This window comes from Phalacrocorax aristotelis, chromosome 4 (assembly GCF_949628215.1).
Source record: "Phalacrocorax aristotelis chromosome 4, bGulAri2.1, whole genome shotgun sequence".
Taxonomy (NCBI): Eukaryota; Metazoa; Chordata; class Aves; order Suliformes; family Phalacrocoracidae; genus Phalacrocorax; species Phalacrocorax aristotelis.
The window spans coordinates 70634091-70654088 of record NC_134279.1 but is presented as its reverse complement, the minus strand read 5'-3'; the positions used below and the strand labels follow the sequence as shown (position 1 = coordinate 70654088).

At 37.8% G+C, this 19998-nt stretch overlaps 1 protein-coding gene across 4 annotated transcripts in view; it reads left to right on the top strand.

Moving 5' to 3' along the window:
• Positions 1–19998, top strand: part of JAKMIP1 (janus kinase and microtubule interacting protein 1) — a 106017-nt gene that overhangs the window by 67810 nt on the left and 18209 nt on the right. For 2 of the 4 annotated variants that reach the window (XM_075091901.1, XM_075091900.1), the window contains exon 13: positions 407–785. In XM_075091901.1, the coding sequence (XP_074948002.1) occupies positions 407–580 (174 nt within the window). In that variant the 3' untranslated portion in view covers positions 581–785. Of the gene's footprint in view, positions 1–406; positions 786–3523; positions 3626–6612; positions 6667–7688; positions 7755–11301; positions 11371–14544; positions 14623–16204; positions 16841–19998 lie in introns of those variants that run through there. The other 2 variants (XM_075091899.1, XM_075091898.1) reach the window with 2 other exon arrangements.

Below are 19998 nucleotides of genomic sequence, written 5' to 3'. Positions count from 1 at the left end.
AAAAAGCAGGCATTAAAAGCCCTCCATTATTGTCTTTCATATACTGTAAAGAGGAGACGTCTAGTTATGTGAAGACAATGAGAACAGTCTACCTAAATGTTAGTGTAATCCAGTTTCATTCACTTGATTTTAAAAGACAGCTTGTATTGCTTAAGTTATTTAGATTTAATATTCATATCACTTTTCGTACTGCTTCCAGATTGCTATTCTAAGGGATCATTGACCATTTTCTGCTGGCAGTTCTCACAAATAGTTTCTGATATGATGTTCTTTCTTTAAGACATGGCCCAACTTCTAACGAGGCAGTGAAAAAATTAACAGTTTTGTCTAAACCCCTGGCCTGTAACTCTGTACAGTATGTTTTTGATCACTTATGGGGTGTTATGATGTTGTGTTTGTCTCATAGATTTACAGAATGGAACAAGAAGAGCATCAGCTGAAGAACGAGATGCAAGATGCAAAAGACCAGAATGAGCTGTTAGAATTCAGAGTGCTAGAGCTTGAAGTAAGAGATTCTCTCTGTTGCAAACTCTCAAATGGAGCAGAAATTATGTTTGAACCCAAGCTGAAATTCCTGTAAAGATTACTGATGTCTGGTGCATGTTTAAGGGAAATTACTTAGGTATCTATTTTTTAAATGTTGTATCTTGGGATAATGAAATTGATACCACTGCCTTAATATGTTTTGGAGACAGTGCTCACTAATGTTTATAAAAATGTAATATAGCTAATATATATTGCATATAGTTTGTTTTTCATCTAATAAAATATTTTGTTTTGCAGTATTTTGCCTTTTTTATTTGTTTCATTTCCATAACTGCTCCTTTCCTGCATGTAAAATCACTTGGTATGTATACTACAGCCTTGGTTGACATTGTTTAAATTAACACACCTTCTCATGTCTTGCATGCAGTGAAATCTAAAGATCTGACACATCCATCACATCAATGCATAACTGCTTTTAATTACATTGATTTAAGATTGACAACATTAATATGAAGTAAAATGGTCTTAGAAGAACACATTCTGATGGCAGCTTTGAAAGAATTTCTCTTACCTGAAATCCATTTTCTGGTGGTATAAAATGGTCATGGACTGGATAGAATTGGCATCAGTCAATGTAAAAAGGGAAAAAAAAAATATCTGAGAATGCCAGAGTTAAAGTGGTGAAGCACAAGTACAACTTCTGTACGTGGAAGTAGTATGTTGCCCATAGCAAACAAATTGTATATTTTACATAAATGAAATAACAGTGAAATTATTTGAACATGTAGTGTGTGATTACGGTAGAAACAAATGTTTCTCATCACCTTCTAAATGGGCCCCATGTTGAATTTAATGACACTAAACTATTCGTGTGTGATGAACAGTTGTCACACAGTTGTATTGCCTGATAACACATTGTTCAGTTTCAAAGATCATCAACATTCTTAACACCATTTAGAATAAACTCTCCAGGAAACCTGTCATGTCACTCCTCCATAGTTTTCATCACCCAGCACGTTTCACCAAAAATCTTGGCATGTGTAACTTCTCTGATAAAGATGAAAATGTCATGTCTTCCTGTTATGTGGACGTTCTGCTTTTTGTCTTTGACATTTCTTAATCTTTTTTTAAACCTTTACTTTATCAACCATATATTTTGATGTCATAGCCCTTTATATACAAAATTATGAATTTAGGTTATTAGAATTTCATTAGATGTTTGGGAAAATAAAAATGCTTTCTTATGCTTTCTATTATATATCTTTATATTTTATTAAGCAACTGCAAAGTAAAATATTGAACAATTTAGCATTTGAGTTAGCAGTAACACTAGAAACTGCTTCCTAAAGTGTAAGTGTTCTTAGGAGTAAAGCAATCAAAAAAATTTTCTTAGGAAAAGAAAAAAAGTACTTCAATACATCCTTCATGAATGTCTTTTTCACATGGAAGAATCAAACGAAAAATAGCTGTGTGATGTGTCGAGTTTTGTCATGTGCCACACCTTTAAGGACTTGTTTCACAGAATAACAATGTGATTTGTGATTGCAAGAAAATATTTTTTTCCTTAGCGGGCAAGCATGTAGACACAAATATGACTGATAATGTGAATGCGTTAGTAAAATCATTAATGCTTCTGGTAATCCTGACAGTATTATTTTGAGAGCAATTAAATAATTTCAGATTAAAATTAGGCTAGAGTAGAAAACACAACCATTGTCTATCATTTAATGCAAACAAATTCAGGTGAGTTTAATACAATAAAATAATTTTTAAAAAAATCTAAAATGGTAACTGAATTTGGACAAGAATTAAGCTTCTGGTTTAGGATTACAACACCTAGGTCATTTAAGCCCATTTCAAAATTAGACTGTTAATGCAAAAATTATTTGAGATAGAGCCGGGGGGGGGGGAGGAAATGTATAGAGTACAGAGATTTTTCCCTCTGCATTGCAGTTTCAAATTAGGTTTAAGCTAGTTTATGAGAAAGAGTTGCTGTGCTTTGTAACTTGCTTATGTGAATGGATGCAGCCTGCTTGCCATATTAATTAAAGCACTTCATTTTGTGTCTTAGGAAGTTGGCCAATGCGTGGATGGTAATAAGAACTAAAATATTTGCAGTAGCTCTCTTTCATTATGCTGTTAGAAACTGAAACTCTTGTTGTCGGTGCCTCCTCTTGTAATATGGAGAGGAAATCTGTATTTTCCTCACTCATGTTCCCATGGCCATAGAGAGTTCAGAGTAAGACCCAGTGCCTTGGTTGCCCAGAGCCTTCAATCCAGTCATTTTCACAAGCACATTAAAATTTAATTTAAGTAAAATTGCTTATTTATTGTTTTACCATATTTCTGCCTTCTGGAGAAATAATAGCTTGGTGTTTTGAAGAAACGCGTGAAAGTCAAGTAGATGGGCTGGATAAAATTTAGAAATATTATAGTTTTACATAAATAAGAATTTTTAATTTTTAATTTTGGCACAAAACATCATAAGTGTGGAGTAGTGCTGTCTTTCAACAAATTCCAACATCTTGGGTTCTGCAGTGAATAGGACTGGGGATTTTACATGCTCTAATAGGAAGTTTGACTGTAGAATAGACAGGTACACAGCTTTAATTTTATGGAGAAAATCTTCAGTGATAATACTACTTCATTATGGATTTTAATGTTTTTCTGCAGCTTCTTCTTCCTAAATTTTTCTTTGTTCCAAGAAAGAAAGCAATAGTTAAATAAGGTTATAACCAACATAAAAAACTGCCAAGTTTTTTAGGGCTCCAGTCAGTTATTTAGCCAGCATGCAAGGGTTCCTGCATCTGAGGAGTGTCAGTTAACTCTGCAGAAACTGTGTGTGGAAGCTGACAACTTTTCTGTGCTTAGCTAAAGCCAAAATCCTTCAAATTTGGTGAAAGTGGGAGGAAATACCATATATTTGGAATGTGACTAGGAATCTGCCTTTTTAATGTACAAGTATGTTTTGTAAAAGTGAGAAATAAATGTTTACATCTAATCACACATGTTGTTTTTAAACAAAATCTTTCCTCAGGAGAGAGAGCGAAGGTCGCCGGCATTTAATCTTCATATAACCACCTTCCCTGAAAACAATGGAAGTGCACTTCAACTGTTCTGTCAGCAGGAAGGAATAAAGGTATATGTAGAACATTAGTAACAGTTGGATGCCCAGGAACTTTTTTGGAATGGTCAACTGAATATCCAAACAAATGGTTTGCCATCTTGCCATAGGGAAAAATGAATATCTGAAAAAATAAATATAGTAAGAAAAGATATTTTTAACTGGGAAAAAGTTTTCATTAGAATATGATCTGGTAGTCTGTCAGGAGTTCACCAGTGAAAATGAAGGCTGGTCAATCAAGACACGGCTGTAGAAACATTGCAGAGAAGAATGTGGATGTTGATGTGATTCACTGTCAGGCTTGCTACAGTACTTTGTTCTTGACACTAAATGTTTTCATCTAAGGTCAGAAATATGGCATTCACCTATTATTTTACACTCAATTTAGTGAGGCACCTATACATTTTGTTTGTTGAATCAATAAGCATATTAATTCATAGCAAATTAATGCTATGCTGAATTAATATGCTAATAAGTTATTTGCCTAGACCAGGGCCTTGAAGCATGAGGTGCCTGATCCAAAACTCATTCAAATAGGTGAGACCCTATCTATCGTTTTAGATCAAGCACAAGATAAACATTGGCATCTCACTTCTATGAGGAAGTAAGAATTACTCACTTCACTTCAGTTCTCCCTCGTACAGGCTAGCTGTACAAATTGTTTTGCATGCTGGTTCACTTAAGACTGAATTCAGACTTGCTTTGTTAGTAATGTTGCACAACAGGCCAGGGTAACTTTTCTGTGAGTAACTGAAGTGGAATCTCTGTGTCTGTACTCCATGGCCCTTGCCAGTAATTTATGCTTGCATTTGTAATTGTGTTTACAAGTCCTCTTATAGAAGGCTTGTTTCTATTCAGTGCCTTAATAAGCACAATACTATCTGTAGTGGAAATAAACTGAAATTGTAGGCTGGGTGTTGTTAGAGAGCTGAGTAGTCTGAAAGGAAAAAAAAGTTAAAACCTGATTCTTACCTACAGGTTTTGTTGGGTAGTCATTTCCCAAACAACACCAAGAGTCATCAGTTAGCGTATTACCTTTCAAATAGAGCCTCCACGGGATGTCAGACCTGCTTTTTAGCTCATCCGTTTTTCTAATGTGCATGTTGGCTGTAGCAGGTACAGTTTAGCATCTAGAATTCGTATTTTTTCCATTGTCTTCTGTTGCATTCCTAAACAGGTGGTTTTTTCAATCTGCCTTTCAGTTCACTTCCCTGGAAGCAGGGGCAGTCACTTAAATGGACATACTGAAATTGTTGACTCCTTATTTGTTTTTAGTGTCTTTCAAAATTGTTAGCCGTCAGTAGCATATTAGATTTTAGAATGAATCAAATTCTGATTTGGTTTCTAAATTTTCCTATATGCTTCTTCATGGAAATAAATTAATTAGAACTAGTATTTCTGGCTCAATAGGTGCAAGAACTTGCATGTCTTACTGAATTCCATTCTTCACTAGTGTACTGATGAGCTAAAGAAGTTTCCATTCAACGTTGTCAGTGCTGATCATAATCCATAGCTGTTTTTAACACCGATCCAAAGACAAGACTGTATTAAGCTCTGCACCATTCTAAAATTACTGATGTGCACTGTTTAATAGCTGATGTAACACTTGGAGACAGTGCTGAAGTGTTTGGGGAGAGAGGGAAGAGAGGGAGGAGACTTCTCAGGATAGACCATCTTGAACACAACACATTATTCTTTTTTTAGAGCCAGGATGGACTAATTTGTAGATTCTCTCCCACATCTGTGTGTAGTCTTCAGGAAATCTTTCATTTCTTATTAAGCCTTCCTCTCTGAGCAAATATATTCTGGTGTAGCTACATAATTTGCAAGCATAGCTAATTTAGCTTTAAAAATTTTGATCATCCTCACTACTGACATAATGCAGTTGCACAACAAATGGATGCAAACTAGCATATTACGTACTGTAAGTAATGAAACTAGTGAGCCAAGACACATCCCTGTGAAGTGTTGGCCCCTTCTGAGAAGGGCTGAATATGAGTAAAAGTTAAGGGTGCCAGCATTTAACAAGGTCATCTTGCTTTATGCGTGTGTATTAATCATTTTGGACTAACATGAACTGGTCTTTGCCCATGGTCTCAAGCCTTCCTAACTTCAAATAGCATGGCTGCATACAGGCTTTCCTCGGGAATGATCCCTGGTCCACATTAACTTGTGGACCATAGTTGGGATAGTTCAGAGGAATGTGGCTAGTGCAGGTTAAACAGTTCCATGAACCTTTCCAACAACTTTTTGAAGTAGAAAATAGAGTTCTGGGGCCTAGGAATGGTCCCTGGCCTTGTGTAAAATGCAGACATCATATCAATTTATTCCTCTCTTTTTTTCTTTTTTTCTATCAGAGTGTCTTTCTTTATTTCAGGCTTTAATAAAGATGGTTTGTTCACTGCTCTTTGTGGATTTGGGGGCTGACTAGCAGAGAAACGTGGCTTTCTGTTCATAAAGGTTGTGAGCTGGTAGTGTTTGGAGGAGCATGTTCAACCCACTGTGCATATTCCCTTCTGCCACTGTAAGGCCAATTTGAAACTCCATTCTTTTGTTTAACAAAGGAAATAAAAAAACCCCACCCTACAAACCTTCTTAGCAATTATTTTGTTCATGCTCTCTGTCCTTTTAACTTCTGTAGCTTTATGTGCTTGATGCTCCACTCCAAACAAATGGAAAAAAAACAGTCCTTTGAATCTGTTTATCAGTTTTGATCTTTCGTCTGCATACATCAGCAGGATGATAAACGTGAGTGGTACAGGAACATTCTGCCTTCATAAGCAGACATCCAGCTTGCTTGTTATAATCAAGGGTGACATTTGGTTTTGTCTCTGAAATATATCAAAACCACTTTTTTAATTGTAATGCAAAACTATTGTTTCACTTATTTACATTTCAAGTCTTTTTGCTTGCAGAAGTGAAAGTAAAGGGTACATAAAATGTAGCTTATAAAAACATTCTCACCTGCTTTATAAAAAATAAGTGTTGAACATCTTTTTCAGGATGTGAATATATCTGAACTTATGAAGAAGCTAGATATTCTTGGAGATAATGGGGTAACAAATTTTTAATTTCAAATATACCTCTAGTTTTATGGTTATTTTAAAGCAGTTCTTTTTTTCCCCACAGGAGAAAATAACATTCAAGAAAATGCACAGAGTGATTTTTATATGCCTATATTTGTATGGACAGTATGAATGGCTAGGTACTACTTTTACAAACTCAAAAGAATATCTGTCAGTTAAACTGATGCTAGTGAAAAGTGTAGTTTCTCAAGATAGGATTTGATCTTGGCTGAATGACACAGAAAAAGGCACTGTAGTAGGCAGAAGGAAAAGACATAAAACAGGCCAGGGGAGAAACATGGGGAGAAAAATAAGGAAGACAAAGCCAGAGCAAGTTATTCCTATTTTTCCTCTTGAGTAGTAATAGTAGCACCTGCTACTGTGAAGGATACCTCTGCCAGGAGTGGTTTTTCTGGGAGAAAGGGCAAAGATAACTGGTTCCCTTTCTTCCCCTGTATTGCCAAATACAGTATAAAATCTTGGTCATGCAGCTGGGGCACAAACATCCATGGAGCTGGGCCCAGTTTATAGGTAGCTTTAACAGTTTGAGGCCTTTCTAATACTAGGTTTAAGCTCTAGATTTACTTTTTATGTTGAAAGTTCTGTGGAGGTTTCTACAGACTTGCATTTTGTTGGCATTTTTATTAATGGGAAGTCTAGTTCAGTGCATGAGGAGGAGATTCACTTGCTGCAGGGCTATAGTCCAGTGAAGTGGCATTTTTCTGGCTAGGCAAAAAAAAAATTCAAAATCCCTGACAGAAACCACTTAATTTTCACTGATAAATGAACTGTTGCAAAAGAGTTGTGGGAGTGGTGTACTGAGATACAGTGGAAGAAACCAAGTACCCTTGGTTTAGCTTTTAATATTTACAATCATGGAGTCCTTTCTGGTCATGTTTATAAAATCCTACATGTTATTGCTGATTTATTCTTTAAAGTACAGTTAAAATTTATCGCTTTTGTTAAAGGATGGATTTCCAATCCAATTTAAAATGCATCTTTTTGTATTTTAGAATTTGAGAAATGAAGAACAGGTTGCAATAATCCAAGCTGGGACTGTGCTTTCCCTCTGTGAAAAGGTAGAATTCAGTAAAAAATTTTTCTCTGCCTAAAGACTGACCATGTCTTCTAAGATATCACATAACTTTGCCAGGGAAGCATGGCTTTTCTGTTCAGGTCATCTGGACTGAAGCATGTATTCATCCTTATATGGCTGTTGAGATTGTGATGTCTTGAGGTAAAATCAAACTTACAAAATAAACCCAATTTGAAAATAAAAACATGTTTTGGAGATATTCCCTTAGAATTAAGTACTAAAAAGCCTCTTAACGAAAGAGACTTCATTCTCAGAAGTGACAATGTCCTCAGCTGCCTGGGAGCAGGGTGCTGTGAAGTCCTCTGTAAATCATACCACCGCGGTCCGTTGTGGGCTCATTTCTGTGTCTGACTGAAAAAGCTCCGAGTGGCCTGTGGTCCTTTCTTCTGTAAGTTAGTGGGCATAGATAGCGAAAAAGTAGTTTGTACAACATAGGTAATCAGTCAGGTCACGCAGTTCTGCGTGACTAGTTCTCCAATTAGAGAGAGAATATAATCTGTATATGAATAAAGATGATATTTAGAACTCAAAAAGACTCACCTTTTTCTCTGAAGAAGGTTTGTCCATCCTTTTCATAGGTTTCTATTAAATCTTTCCTAGACGCATTTTTGAAATTCAGAATTTAAACATTAAAATGGTAGCATTTTGTAATAATTGCTTTAATTGGTATAATTTTTATAGTCTACTTATCTAAATATCTCAATGCAGATAATCCAAATTAGGTAATTTAATAATAATTGATTTATGTGAGTAATTGCTATCAGCAGAATAAAAATGAGGAAAAGTGATAAAATCCCTATGCTTTTCATTGTGTTATAGCGTTAAAAAGAGGAGGTGATGATCCTAGCCCTTTACATCCAATAAGGAAAGTTGAAGAACCCCAGTACACAAGGCTAAGACAGACAGCAAAAATGGCCAGACTTTAGGGACTGGACTGGGGTAGACTAGTGCTTGTGCAGAAAGTGCCACTGGAATTAGGGAGATTGTTTAATTTGTGTCAGAGTGGTGCAAAGTAGAACATACACTATGTTATCTATAAATTATTTCCATTAGCAACTGATCGCAGCAAGAACAGACTGGAAGCTTTGTCAACTGAAATAATTCCTTAAATGAATAGAAACATTCAGTAACAATGGAGACTTTATTTATTTATTAGTGTTAAAGTTGGTCTATAATTTCATGTCACATTTTTTTTTCTTTTTCTGACAAAAGTTCCTCGTTTGCCTTAATGGATATTTTTGTGGTCTTATCAGATAATCTGGTTATTACAGAAATTGAACACTCAATCAGAAAGATGGAGATTTAGTTTTATCTTGTATAGACAAACAGACTGCATTTAAAGAATTAGATTAAAATAGTTCATGTTATCTATGGACTCTATCAATTTTACGTCATGTTAGTGAAGTGCCTCACAGTAATCTAATAAGTACAATCTGATAGCAAACTGAATCAAGAAGGTACTCTGAGAAGCATGAAACAAACACAATAACACATTTCATAATATTGGGTTTTACAGCACAGGCAAAATCAGGCAAAGTCTGATAAGTAAGGCTGGATGACTGTTTTAATGTAAGTTCTATTGGGTGCATATACTGAATTTATATTAAAGGAAATTTAAAGCAGCTCCACTACGTTCTCCAGTGTAATGTAACTATCTCAGATGTCCCTCTAAATAAGGGCCAGATAACTTCCCATGTGCATTCCTATAGTTCCTTAGTGACAAGAGACCATCATATATAATCATGTCATAATGGGATCTTTTGGTAGAGAAATGGTACTACAGTCATGGGGGCTGTGCTAGTTATATTCACATGTGCTAATTAATCACACTCAGTGTTTTTTTAGATCAAATCTATTATACTCAGCCACTATAACTGATCTTTTGGAAATCAAGCTGCTGGGCAAGGAAAGTTTTGGGGTTCTGCTGGCACAATTCCAGAAGCTTATTTTAAATGCTACAACTGATTATGACTCCTAAATACTTGTTTGTCTCTTCTGTGCCTTTTGGTTCCTGAAATGCTTACAGGCATAGGAAGATCAGCATCAACATTTAGTTTTGCATATCATTCATACCTTCAAAAAAATTAGACCTCTAATTTTTGCAAATAACCCTCCATTTGCAAATATTGAGGGTAGCTGTGAGAGATGCTGAGGACTTCCCATTTCTATTGATTTTAAGGGTTCAGAATGCTCACTGTCTTGCTGAATCCTTTATCAGCAGTGAGACTTAGAAATATCTTCAGCCTGTCACCTTCAAAATGAAGAAAACAAAGATGATGAAAATAGAATCACTGGGAAATATGGTGTTCCTGTCCACTTCTTTTATCTCTGTACAAAGCTAAACCTGTTAAGTAGATAAAACAAGTTTCCATTTTTATCCACCAGTCTTTTAAATAGTGGAAGGTCCAAAAGGATGAAGTAATGAATTCACATTTTGCTTATTTGTAAACTTATGTTTGTAGATTTCCTATCTAAAACTTTGGAAGAAAATGGATATGTCATTAATTCCTTTGAATCTGAGCCCCAGTGAATTCACCAAAACCCTAAATTAAAAATGTTGACGTGTAATGCTTACCAAAAGAATGCAAGTAAATAGGAATAATCTAGTGTTAGTAAGCAAAGCATTTGAGGAAAGTGATAATTATCAGTGGCAAAGCTAGAGTTGGTCTTAATGGGAGCTGGCACTACAAAAAGAAGCATTAGGCGAAGCTATACTCTCTATAAGCTAGTCATTGATCCTTCCTGTCGGCCAATAAGGAAATGAAATAAACCAATTCAGAACTGAGTATTCCCATCCACTCCAATCAACTTAAATGTTGAATATTAATGTAATCCTGGTGATGGTTAGTAATTAAGCAAGAATCTTCTATCCATGCATTTAGCTATTACAGTATGTAATTTTACCTTCGGAATGCAATGGCCATTCTCCTTAATTCTGATTGTTTTGTTTATCAGCAGAATGGTGAGGGATTCATGGTAGCAACTGCGTGAACTTCCATCTGTCTGTCTGTTTTATTGTTCCTTCTATATTACCAATGTTTTAGAAGCGAGCCTCTTCCCACAAAGGGTGCAGCAAACTGTGCAAAATAAAGGATCGAGTTTGCCACCTTGTTTTTTGCTTAAATTATCATCTGGATAAATGTGGGACTGGTGCCCTGAAATCATATGATGGTTTTGCAAATCAGGCCAACAAGCATTGGGTATTTCAAGTTGGAAACATTCAGGTTAATTTTGCATTCTTCACCTAAGTCTATTTTGTGTCTTGAACTTTAGAGGGGAAAACCCTTTAATTTATTTTAGGAAAACAGCCTCCACTTGTTAGCCTTTAGTACGTTTCTACAGTCCTCCATTCTGCCTATGTTTTCACAACCTGTTTATTCGTGTGTAACTTCAGATGAATAGTTAGTAAAGGGGAAGAATATGCCTGGGAGTGTTGGCAACAAAGTTGCAAAATATTTGGTGCAAATTTCTCAAAAGCTCTGGTTTTTAATTTTTAATTTTTTCATCTTCACACTGCTATGTTCATGTAGTGGTTAAAACAGATAGAGGGGACAGAAGCTGCACTGACACAGAAGATGTTAGACCTGGAGAATGAAAAGGTAAGGAACAATAAAAATACAGTTCATTTAAGTAAAACTCATCTCAAGGGAATGTGTATAAACTTCATCATTGGTTGATTTGCTGTCTTTCTCTGCTTAAAAAAGATTGCTTCATGGTAAAAATGGCAAGAGGTTTCTAGAACAATTTATTGCTTATATTCTTTGGGATGAGAGGGAACTGTCAAAGCTATATGAACAAAAAGCAAAATATATACAAATTAGGACATGAAGGTGTTACTACAGAGCGTATTAACCAAATAGTGTGAAATCATCTTTGTGCTTTCTCTGTGTATTAATTTGTCTGGCAACAACACCGTCTTTTTAATCTTGGGGTCATGTTAGTAGAATTGTTGTCTGGTATTCAGCTTCTGGACAAGTTGTAAAGACCTCTTACTCCAGATGACCTTTCTTGCCCCAAGATCTTCATGGTTAAAGACAGAATGCTTTCCCAAAAAACTCAGTGCTATACTGACCTTTTTTTTCAGTATGTTGAACAAAGAGTTTTGGTATGAGCGTTTGGTTTATTGGTTTACCATGCATGCTGTGCTTCTCATTTTCAAATGGCTTTAGGAACATTGATTAATCCTCGCCACACCTTTTACAGGTAGATAACTAATCAGCACTACATTCATCTTAAAGAATGGGAAGCTGAGACAGGGAGGTTAAGCGATTTGCCCAGGGCCACTGAAGAAGTGTATATTTCGGCCACAATCAAAAAATGAGGTTCTCAGACTGCGTTCTCTGTTGAGTGTAGCCTATCATACTGGTTGTACTTTAACATAGGCATGATCCTTTCCACGTTTAGTATGTCTTTAATTCTAACTCTTTTTATGGAAAAATGCAAAGGTTTTGGAGAGGGAAAGTGCCCACAAATGCTAGATTGTTTTATAAAAGGAATTGGAAAACAATAGTTCCTTTCTAACTTGGTTTATTGTCTTCCCATTTATTATCTGTGATGTTTTCAAATCTTACTCTGGATAGCTATTTGTTCAGTGTAGCAATCTGAGAGTCTGCATTGCCAATGATTGACTCAACTGTGAAATTAGTTTAGAAATAATATTCTGGCATGACACTTTCAGAGGGCTGAACACTGGTTTAGTTGTCCTTGGAACCCGTGTTAAGAGTTTGAGATCCTATTCATGTTTCCTCCCCTCTTCCTTCTTCTGGCCAGCTTCTACAATAGCTTTTGCAGAAGTAACATGATCAGGACGGCTGCATTGCTATTCTGGGATCTGTTGGTAGCTCTGACCCTCTCTATAGTCTTGGGCAAGTCAGTCTACTTCTCTGGTGTCAGCCACTTGTAAGCACGTTAGAACCACGCCTGTCCTTTACTATGTGTTACACAGTGGTGGTGGTATTGCCTCTTGTACAGCAGCCATGTAGCTGCTGCTGTAATCTGCATAAGAAAATAATGCCACCTGGGTGCTCCAGGTGGGATTCAGTTACACAAACATGGTCTCTAATGCCATATTACATTCTTCAGAGTTCTGGAGATATCCACAAGGGGCTGAGAAATATGTCCTAAAGGTCCTGTTGGAGAACCCTGCCGTTCTGGACCAGCAGCTGAATTCCATCCCCAAGATCAAAGCCTGACTTAAACTTAGGTTCCACTTTCAATATTAATTCATAGGTAATTAAAAGAACTCAAAGTTTACAAAAAACCTAAACAAGTATAGCTTTTATACAGAGAACAAACAGCAACTTATCCCTCTGAGTCCTCTAATATTGTCTTGTATGTTGCTGCTGTCACCAATTATGAATTGTTATTAACAAGTGGGATGTCATCTGTTTATAATTTTATGCTCTGAGCACGCCACCCACCCCACCCCACCCACCCAAACATTAATTTGCTGATCAGAGTGGACTCGTTTTAATCCAGATATTTGGAGTGAGAATTCATCATCACGGTTCATACTTAGGCGAATTCTATGCCAGTGCTACACTGACAGCTGACGATAAAACTGCTGGAAATCCATACATATGTCTGAAGGTAAAATCTGGCCAAATAAGTGGCTTTGGGGCAATCCTATATCCAATAAAACTAACAGACCAGCAAAATTTGATTTTATTTTTTTTTACTCTTAATAAAAGCTACAAACAATCATCTTAAGTATGCTATATATTTAATTTGGCATTTATTCTATATGTTGAGGGAATGCAAAAGTTTGTTGAATAGAAAAAGGAATGATGAAAAATATTAAATTACATCAAAGGGCCTCTGTGCCTTCTGGACTACTGATTTTTTTGAGCATGACAACCTGCCTTGAAGGAAAGCTAATAAAATCAAGTAACTGTTTTCCTTATTATCATCCAAAACACTCTAAAGGCATGTATTGCAAAAGCACAGTTACCAGTCAGTTCTTACTTGACTGTTCAGACAACCATGCAAATGGCCACAATTTTCCTGCAACATCATGCTTTTGGACAGAGTTCCACTGAAATCCCGGGCTGTGTTACAGCTGCAAGGTTTTGCTTTGGTGAACGTGGTGACTTTGATTTTAAAAACAAAAGCAAAAAGTCCCTGTAAATCCTAGGTACGTTGAAAACTTCTTCAGCTCTTCAGCTAAAGTCACTTAACCTCTCTGGGCATCACTTTATCCATTTCAAATGGGCTGCCTACCGTTACAAGTTGAGAACTAAGCTTTTACTTCTGCTTCACCAATGCATCAGGAATGTTGCTGCAGAAGCCAGCTAGGGCCCGGCATGTTCTGGCTTCCTGCCTAGAAAAACAGGCTAGACAACACAGACTATGGTTTCCTCATTATTTCCTTAGGGGTGCACACGGATATTTCCAGAGAAGCAGTAAAGTGCCCTCACTTGTGTTTTTCTCTGTCCTCCCTTGGCCTGCCTGTGCAAGTAACGTCTCTTGGACCACATGCATGCACATCCCCATTCACCTTTCAGCCTCTGCGTGCATTTCTGTCAGGTCAAGGCAGGTTTGTACACTGGTGTAGAGGTCTGTACTTTATAGGTACAACTTGTTAATATGACACATGTATTTTAAGTGTTAATATTGTAAATTTGATATTCCAAATATCCTTAGGATGAATGTGGTCATTGGCTATAGATTTTCTTTGCTTTCAAGTGGAAAGCTCACATAAGAATGATGGCATTTATGATTCTTCATGAATTAGGATAAAGAACAAACATTCCCTTGTTTTTATTATTGCTCAGGACCTGTTCAGTAAACAGAAGGGTTATTTAGAGGAAGAACTCGACTACAGGAAGCAAGCACTGGACCAGGCATACATGGTAGGAAAAGATCAGTCATTAAATTTTCATGTTTGAACAAATTTGATAAAACACAGGGTTTGGGGCTTTTTTTTCTTTTAATGATAAATAGGGTTCTTTTATTTTATATTTTTTTTTTCTGCCAGACTAGGAAATCAAATGCTACTTAAATGGAGACTTTGGAAATGGATTATAGTATTGAGAAGTGTAATATTTTTACATTGCATTTTTTATTCTAAAGTAAGTGAATATCTTGTTAGTACATCTGGAATAGGAAGAGCTGGTCTATGTGTGCACAAAATTATCATTGGTAAAATATACCTGAAATTACTTTAGAACTTCTCCAATTTTGCTTTTTCTTAAGCATTTGTAAAATTACTGCTACTAACCTATCCCAAGCTGGGAATGCCTGTTCTTCCTATGCGATTCTTTCCTGAGCTGTCCTAGCCAAACTTACCTTTCCTAGTTTTCAAAAGGGAAGCTGCAACCTTGCCTTCTCTCAGGCTAAGCAACAATTAGGCATTACCTAGGAACTGGTAAAACTGCACACCCAACTTTGTTAGTATTCAGGGAATCAAAATATAATGTCCTGAATAATTATTTATACATTGTAAATATTTCTTATGGGGAAAATGAGTTCAGAAAAGAAGCAAGGTCTAGTGCTCAGAGCAGATAACAGATAAAAGCAAGCAGGCTCTATTTCTAGCACTGTGACCTTGGGCAAGCCATTTAACCTCTCTGTGCAGCTGTTTATGCATCACTAATATGGATAGAATTACCTACCTCACAAAGGTGTTATGAGGGCTAAAGGGATGTTGTCAGATGCTCTTGATATTGTCAGTCTGGATGCTGTTTTTTAATAAGATGATACTAACCCCAGCAATCAGGGAAACACTGCCATGATTCCTTCCTTTTTTCACTTTTGGGAATACAGTTCTCCATATGAATGTAAAGTTCTCCTGTGCTCTCTGCTTTGCAAAGTACTGCAGTTTTGGCCAGTGCATGAGAATCTGGTTAGGAATCTGGCAAACAGCAAGAGATTGATGAGGGATTAGTGTATGCAAGCATACAAGCATGTGTCTCTCTCCATTGCTTATGGGAACTTGGAACTAAGCCAATGACATAGACTTTCAGCAATGGATGGCAGGACAGTAGGGCCAGGGAGAGGGAGACAGTAAGACTTCTGTTGTTCATGGTTCTCCCTCTGGGCTTTTTATTTTATAGGATGGCTTAACAATTCAGTTGCCATTGAAGGGAATCTGTTAGTTTGCATTAATTTTGTAATGTTAAGCATCAGATGTTGGGGTTTTGTTATGCACTGAGCAGAGACCTATCATCTGAATCTTTATTAAATAAAAGAAATCAATGATTTACGAGGATGGGAAGCATTGCCTGGGTTGAAATCAGTGCCAGGAGGCTACGTGCACTCTGTGTGGAATGCTCCTCACTGCTCACGACTGCCGCTTTCTGTCTACCTGTCTGTGTCCGTCCTTCCCTCCTGCCTAAGGCTTCACTCGCTAGCTTTCTCCTCTAGCTGTTGGTGGGTCATTTGCTTGCTGGATTCAAACGGCAGCCTGTCTGTATGTGATTTGGATTGTATTAGAAAATCCAGGAGCTGGAAGCCACGCTGTATAATGCCCTGCAGCAGGATCCAGGAAGGCGGGCGAGCGAGTCGCTGACCGAAGCCCAGAGGGAGGATTTGCGAGCTGCAGTGGAGAAGGTGCGGCGGCAGATCCTGAGGCAGAGCCGTGAGTTTGACAGCCAGATCTTGCACGAGCGAATGGAGCTGCTGCAGCAGGCACAGCAGGTAACCGCAGTTCCCTCCCCCCCCTTTGTTGGTGTTACCTTTGTGGTTGCCGCCACTGCCCATAAAACAGCATTGCTTCACCCTCACCTTGTTGAGTTACCCTTAGTTGATTCTTTGTATTGTTCCCATGTCAAGGAGAGGAGCAGTGTTAGGACCCGGTTGTGCTGGGCGTGGTACACACACAGAACAAACCACTGTCTCACTACAAGGTCCTGTCGCGCAATCTGTTTCATGTGTGTACAACCACACAGTCTCCCACAGGAATCCAAGGGGAGCTTGTTGCAGGTCTAAGGCCTGAATTAGAAGCAGCCGGAATGGAAGGTTGTAAGAGTGTAATGCTACAAAAAGAGGAAAGGCGGAAGCAGTAGTTACAGGAATTGAATTTCACACACACCCCCTTTCCATTTCTTTTAGCTATCTGTGAAATCTTTTAAAATTAAAAAAAAAAAAAAAGTCATAGGAAGTCTTTTAAGAGGTCATTTACAAGTCTTCATGCCTTTAAATTAGTTCAGCAAAGCCGGGTCTGTCTAAGCCACTTCCTTAAGGACAAATACTGACAAAGTTAATTCAGGCAAATTCCTGGCAAGTGTGGTAATTATTTTCTGAAGAGTCATTTGGTAGGATTGCTAGTTTTTCTGTGCAAATATTAGTTTTTCAGTGCAAATATTCAGAGAAAGAAGAGAGCTGCATGTCTCAGGGTGTTAATGATTCCAGCAAGAATAATTGTTCCTAAGGATTTGGGTTCCTCTTTATAGTAACCTCTGGAAGATGCAGACAGATGTCTTAGATCTTGAGGACTGCCGTCCAGTTGCTCTAGCTACTTCCTGTGGAAATCTGGAATCACATATTGTAAATGCCAAACTCTGCTATGCAGATGTGTTCAGGATGTTGTTGCTGATGATATAGTCAGGAGGAGGATGTAATCAGGATAGATCGTTGCTATCTTGGATGCTGGTTACTGGGGATGGACCGCATTTAGTTTAGTTCAAGTCTCTCTCTGTTCAGGTTGGCTTTGTAGATTACTATAGACCACAACTGATGTAATGTACTGACCTGGCACTGTTGTGTTCACTTCCTGTCATTCTGCAGTGATAAGAAGTGCTTATGGTGCCAGTGTTAGAGCTGAGCTCTGACTTACTAGAAGTCTCCTTTCTCTTACTCCTTCACGGTGTTCCCTTGGTTTGGAACTGGTAACACTGAGATCAGGAAATGAATTTTTTTAATGGGTGTCAGATCAGTGATGGTGTACAGAAAGCTGGAGAAGGTAGGCACCAGCTGGTGCTGAAAGCGCCCGGAGTAGAGTAAACATATGAAATTTGGTAAATAAGAATGGAGGCAGAAGTTATTAGCTTAATGTTATTAGTGTAGCTGAAAATTAGTGAGAATGGGGTTCTTTTGCCAGTCTGTTAGATTTCGCCAGTCCAATTTCCTAACCAGATATCAGGGATTTAATCTGGACTACCTTCCGTTCGGTCCCTTGGACTGCTCACAATCAGTCAGAGCACTTTTGGTGAACATCTGCCACACATCTTCAGTTGAGTCCAGTTCATGTATTCACAGATTGCTCCCCCACATAAAGCTGAATATGGTGAGTGTGGAAGAAAGCTTTGCTTGTGCTCTGAACAAAAATGCTGGCGTAAACATAGCCTCATTAGCCATGGATGTTTATGTACCTGTCTCCAGATCCTTTTTATACTGTGTCATTAGAATTTCATGTTGTGCCCATCTCATTAGACATGATAATGTTACAGCCCTGCAGGACACATTAAACTGAATTCTACTGCTTAATAAGGAGATAAGTATTTCAGTCATCTATTTTTAACTCCCCATAGTAGACAGGAGAAACAAAGACAAAGATGGTAGTTAATTTGCCTGGGGTATGGGAGATTAAGAGAGTGCATGTGAAATCCTTTGCTGTTTATTCTTCTCAGTTGTTTTCTTCCTGAAGGTTGTATTTGTGGGCCCTTATGGGACTAGTGGTCAACACTCATAACCTAGTAGTTATATGCAAATGTCCATGGCTTAAAAACAAAGCAAACAAACAAAAAAAACCCTACCCTGGATCAGTAGTGTCACAGGGCTAATGCTCATAGGATTACATTAATCTACACTAGCAGATGACAGCAGCTGAAATGCTACAAAAATGAGAGCATACCTGTGTTGGCAGAGTCCTAAGGTATGGATAAAGCTGCTCTAAGTATAATACATCCCTAGATGCTACATTAAATGAATCCCCTTTTCTTTTGCTGACATTGTGGTGTTAGCAAGCACCCATTACACTTTATTCTGGCAAAACTGTAGTCTAGACATGGTCATATCTGTACAGTTTGCAGTGCCTTTGCAGTATGCAAAGTACACTTCTTACTCTGCTGAAGTGGAGGTTATGGAGAAAGATACAACAGCATGATGGACCTGCAAGACTTAACACAGAATGTCCTTGTTGCAAACGCTCTCAAACTTTCCCTGAAACAGAAACCATCTGTTAGACACTCTAAATTCTCTGAAACCCTGAAAGTTCGATCACTTCCAGAATGCCTGTTTCTTTGGTTCCATTACCTTCTGGTCTTCCTGATACAAGGGCTTTGAAAGAGCAACTCTGCTTATCCAAGCAGGCTGGCTTCAACCCTCTCTGAGTCAGAGTTTCTGTGTCTGAAATACAGAGTGGGGGTCCAAGAAGCTCTGATGATGGAGGAGGAGTTCTCTCCTTCTGCATGTAAATGATCCTTGACCATACTGCATGATGCAGAAGTGGCAAGGCATGTGATGAACGCTGCAGGTAGGTCTGCAGGGTTTCATTATAGGTGAACCGCTTCATGCAGGGACATTGAGGATTTAGCTTGAGATGCTGGTTTTACAGAGCTGGTAAATGTTCTTCCTGGGGAATGTACTGTCTGAAAGGGACAGGGATGTGCGTAAGAAAGTGGGTAAACTGTTGTCCAGATGTGAGCCTGTGCTGTTTTATGTGTGCTTCTTTGTCCATATATAAAGCCTTAGTTCTTAGCCACTGGGTACCGACTTTGTTCCAGTGAAATAAATATATTTTAGGACATCAGGCCTTGTTTAACATCGGTGGGTCTGTTCATCTTGGGCATGGATAGCCCCACATTATTGTTGTTCATTAGTAGATAAATGGAACCATTCATGTATACCCATTCTGTACTAAGGAAATCAGGCCTCTGTGGAGCCAAATTAGACAGACTGTGTGATTAGATCTGCTTGCTAAGGCATACAACGCTTTTATTAAACCCAGAGTGAAACATGCAGGTCTGTGGGACAGATCCTCAGCTGAAACATATTACCAGTGCTCCCTTTAAGTCAGAGAAGGTGCTTTGATTTACACCATCCTCTCTATTTGGAGGAGGCAAAATATGCTAATTAAAAATCTGTCATGAGCAGCTTGTGATATTTGCTTCTAGCCATAGGGTACGTGTAGTTCAACTGCTGTTCCTGCATATATTGCCATCAAAAATGTCTCTTTGTGCTAAGCTGTTATTATAAGCTTTTGTCAATCAAAGTCTGGTTTATTTTTAGCAGGACTTCATGTAAAAGTAACATTCATGCTCTAGTCAGTGCAGTGGCATGACATTTTT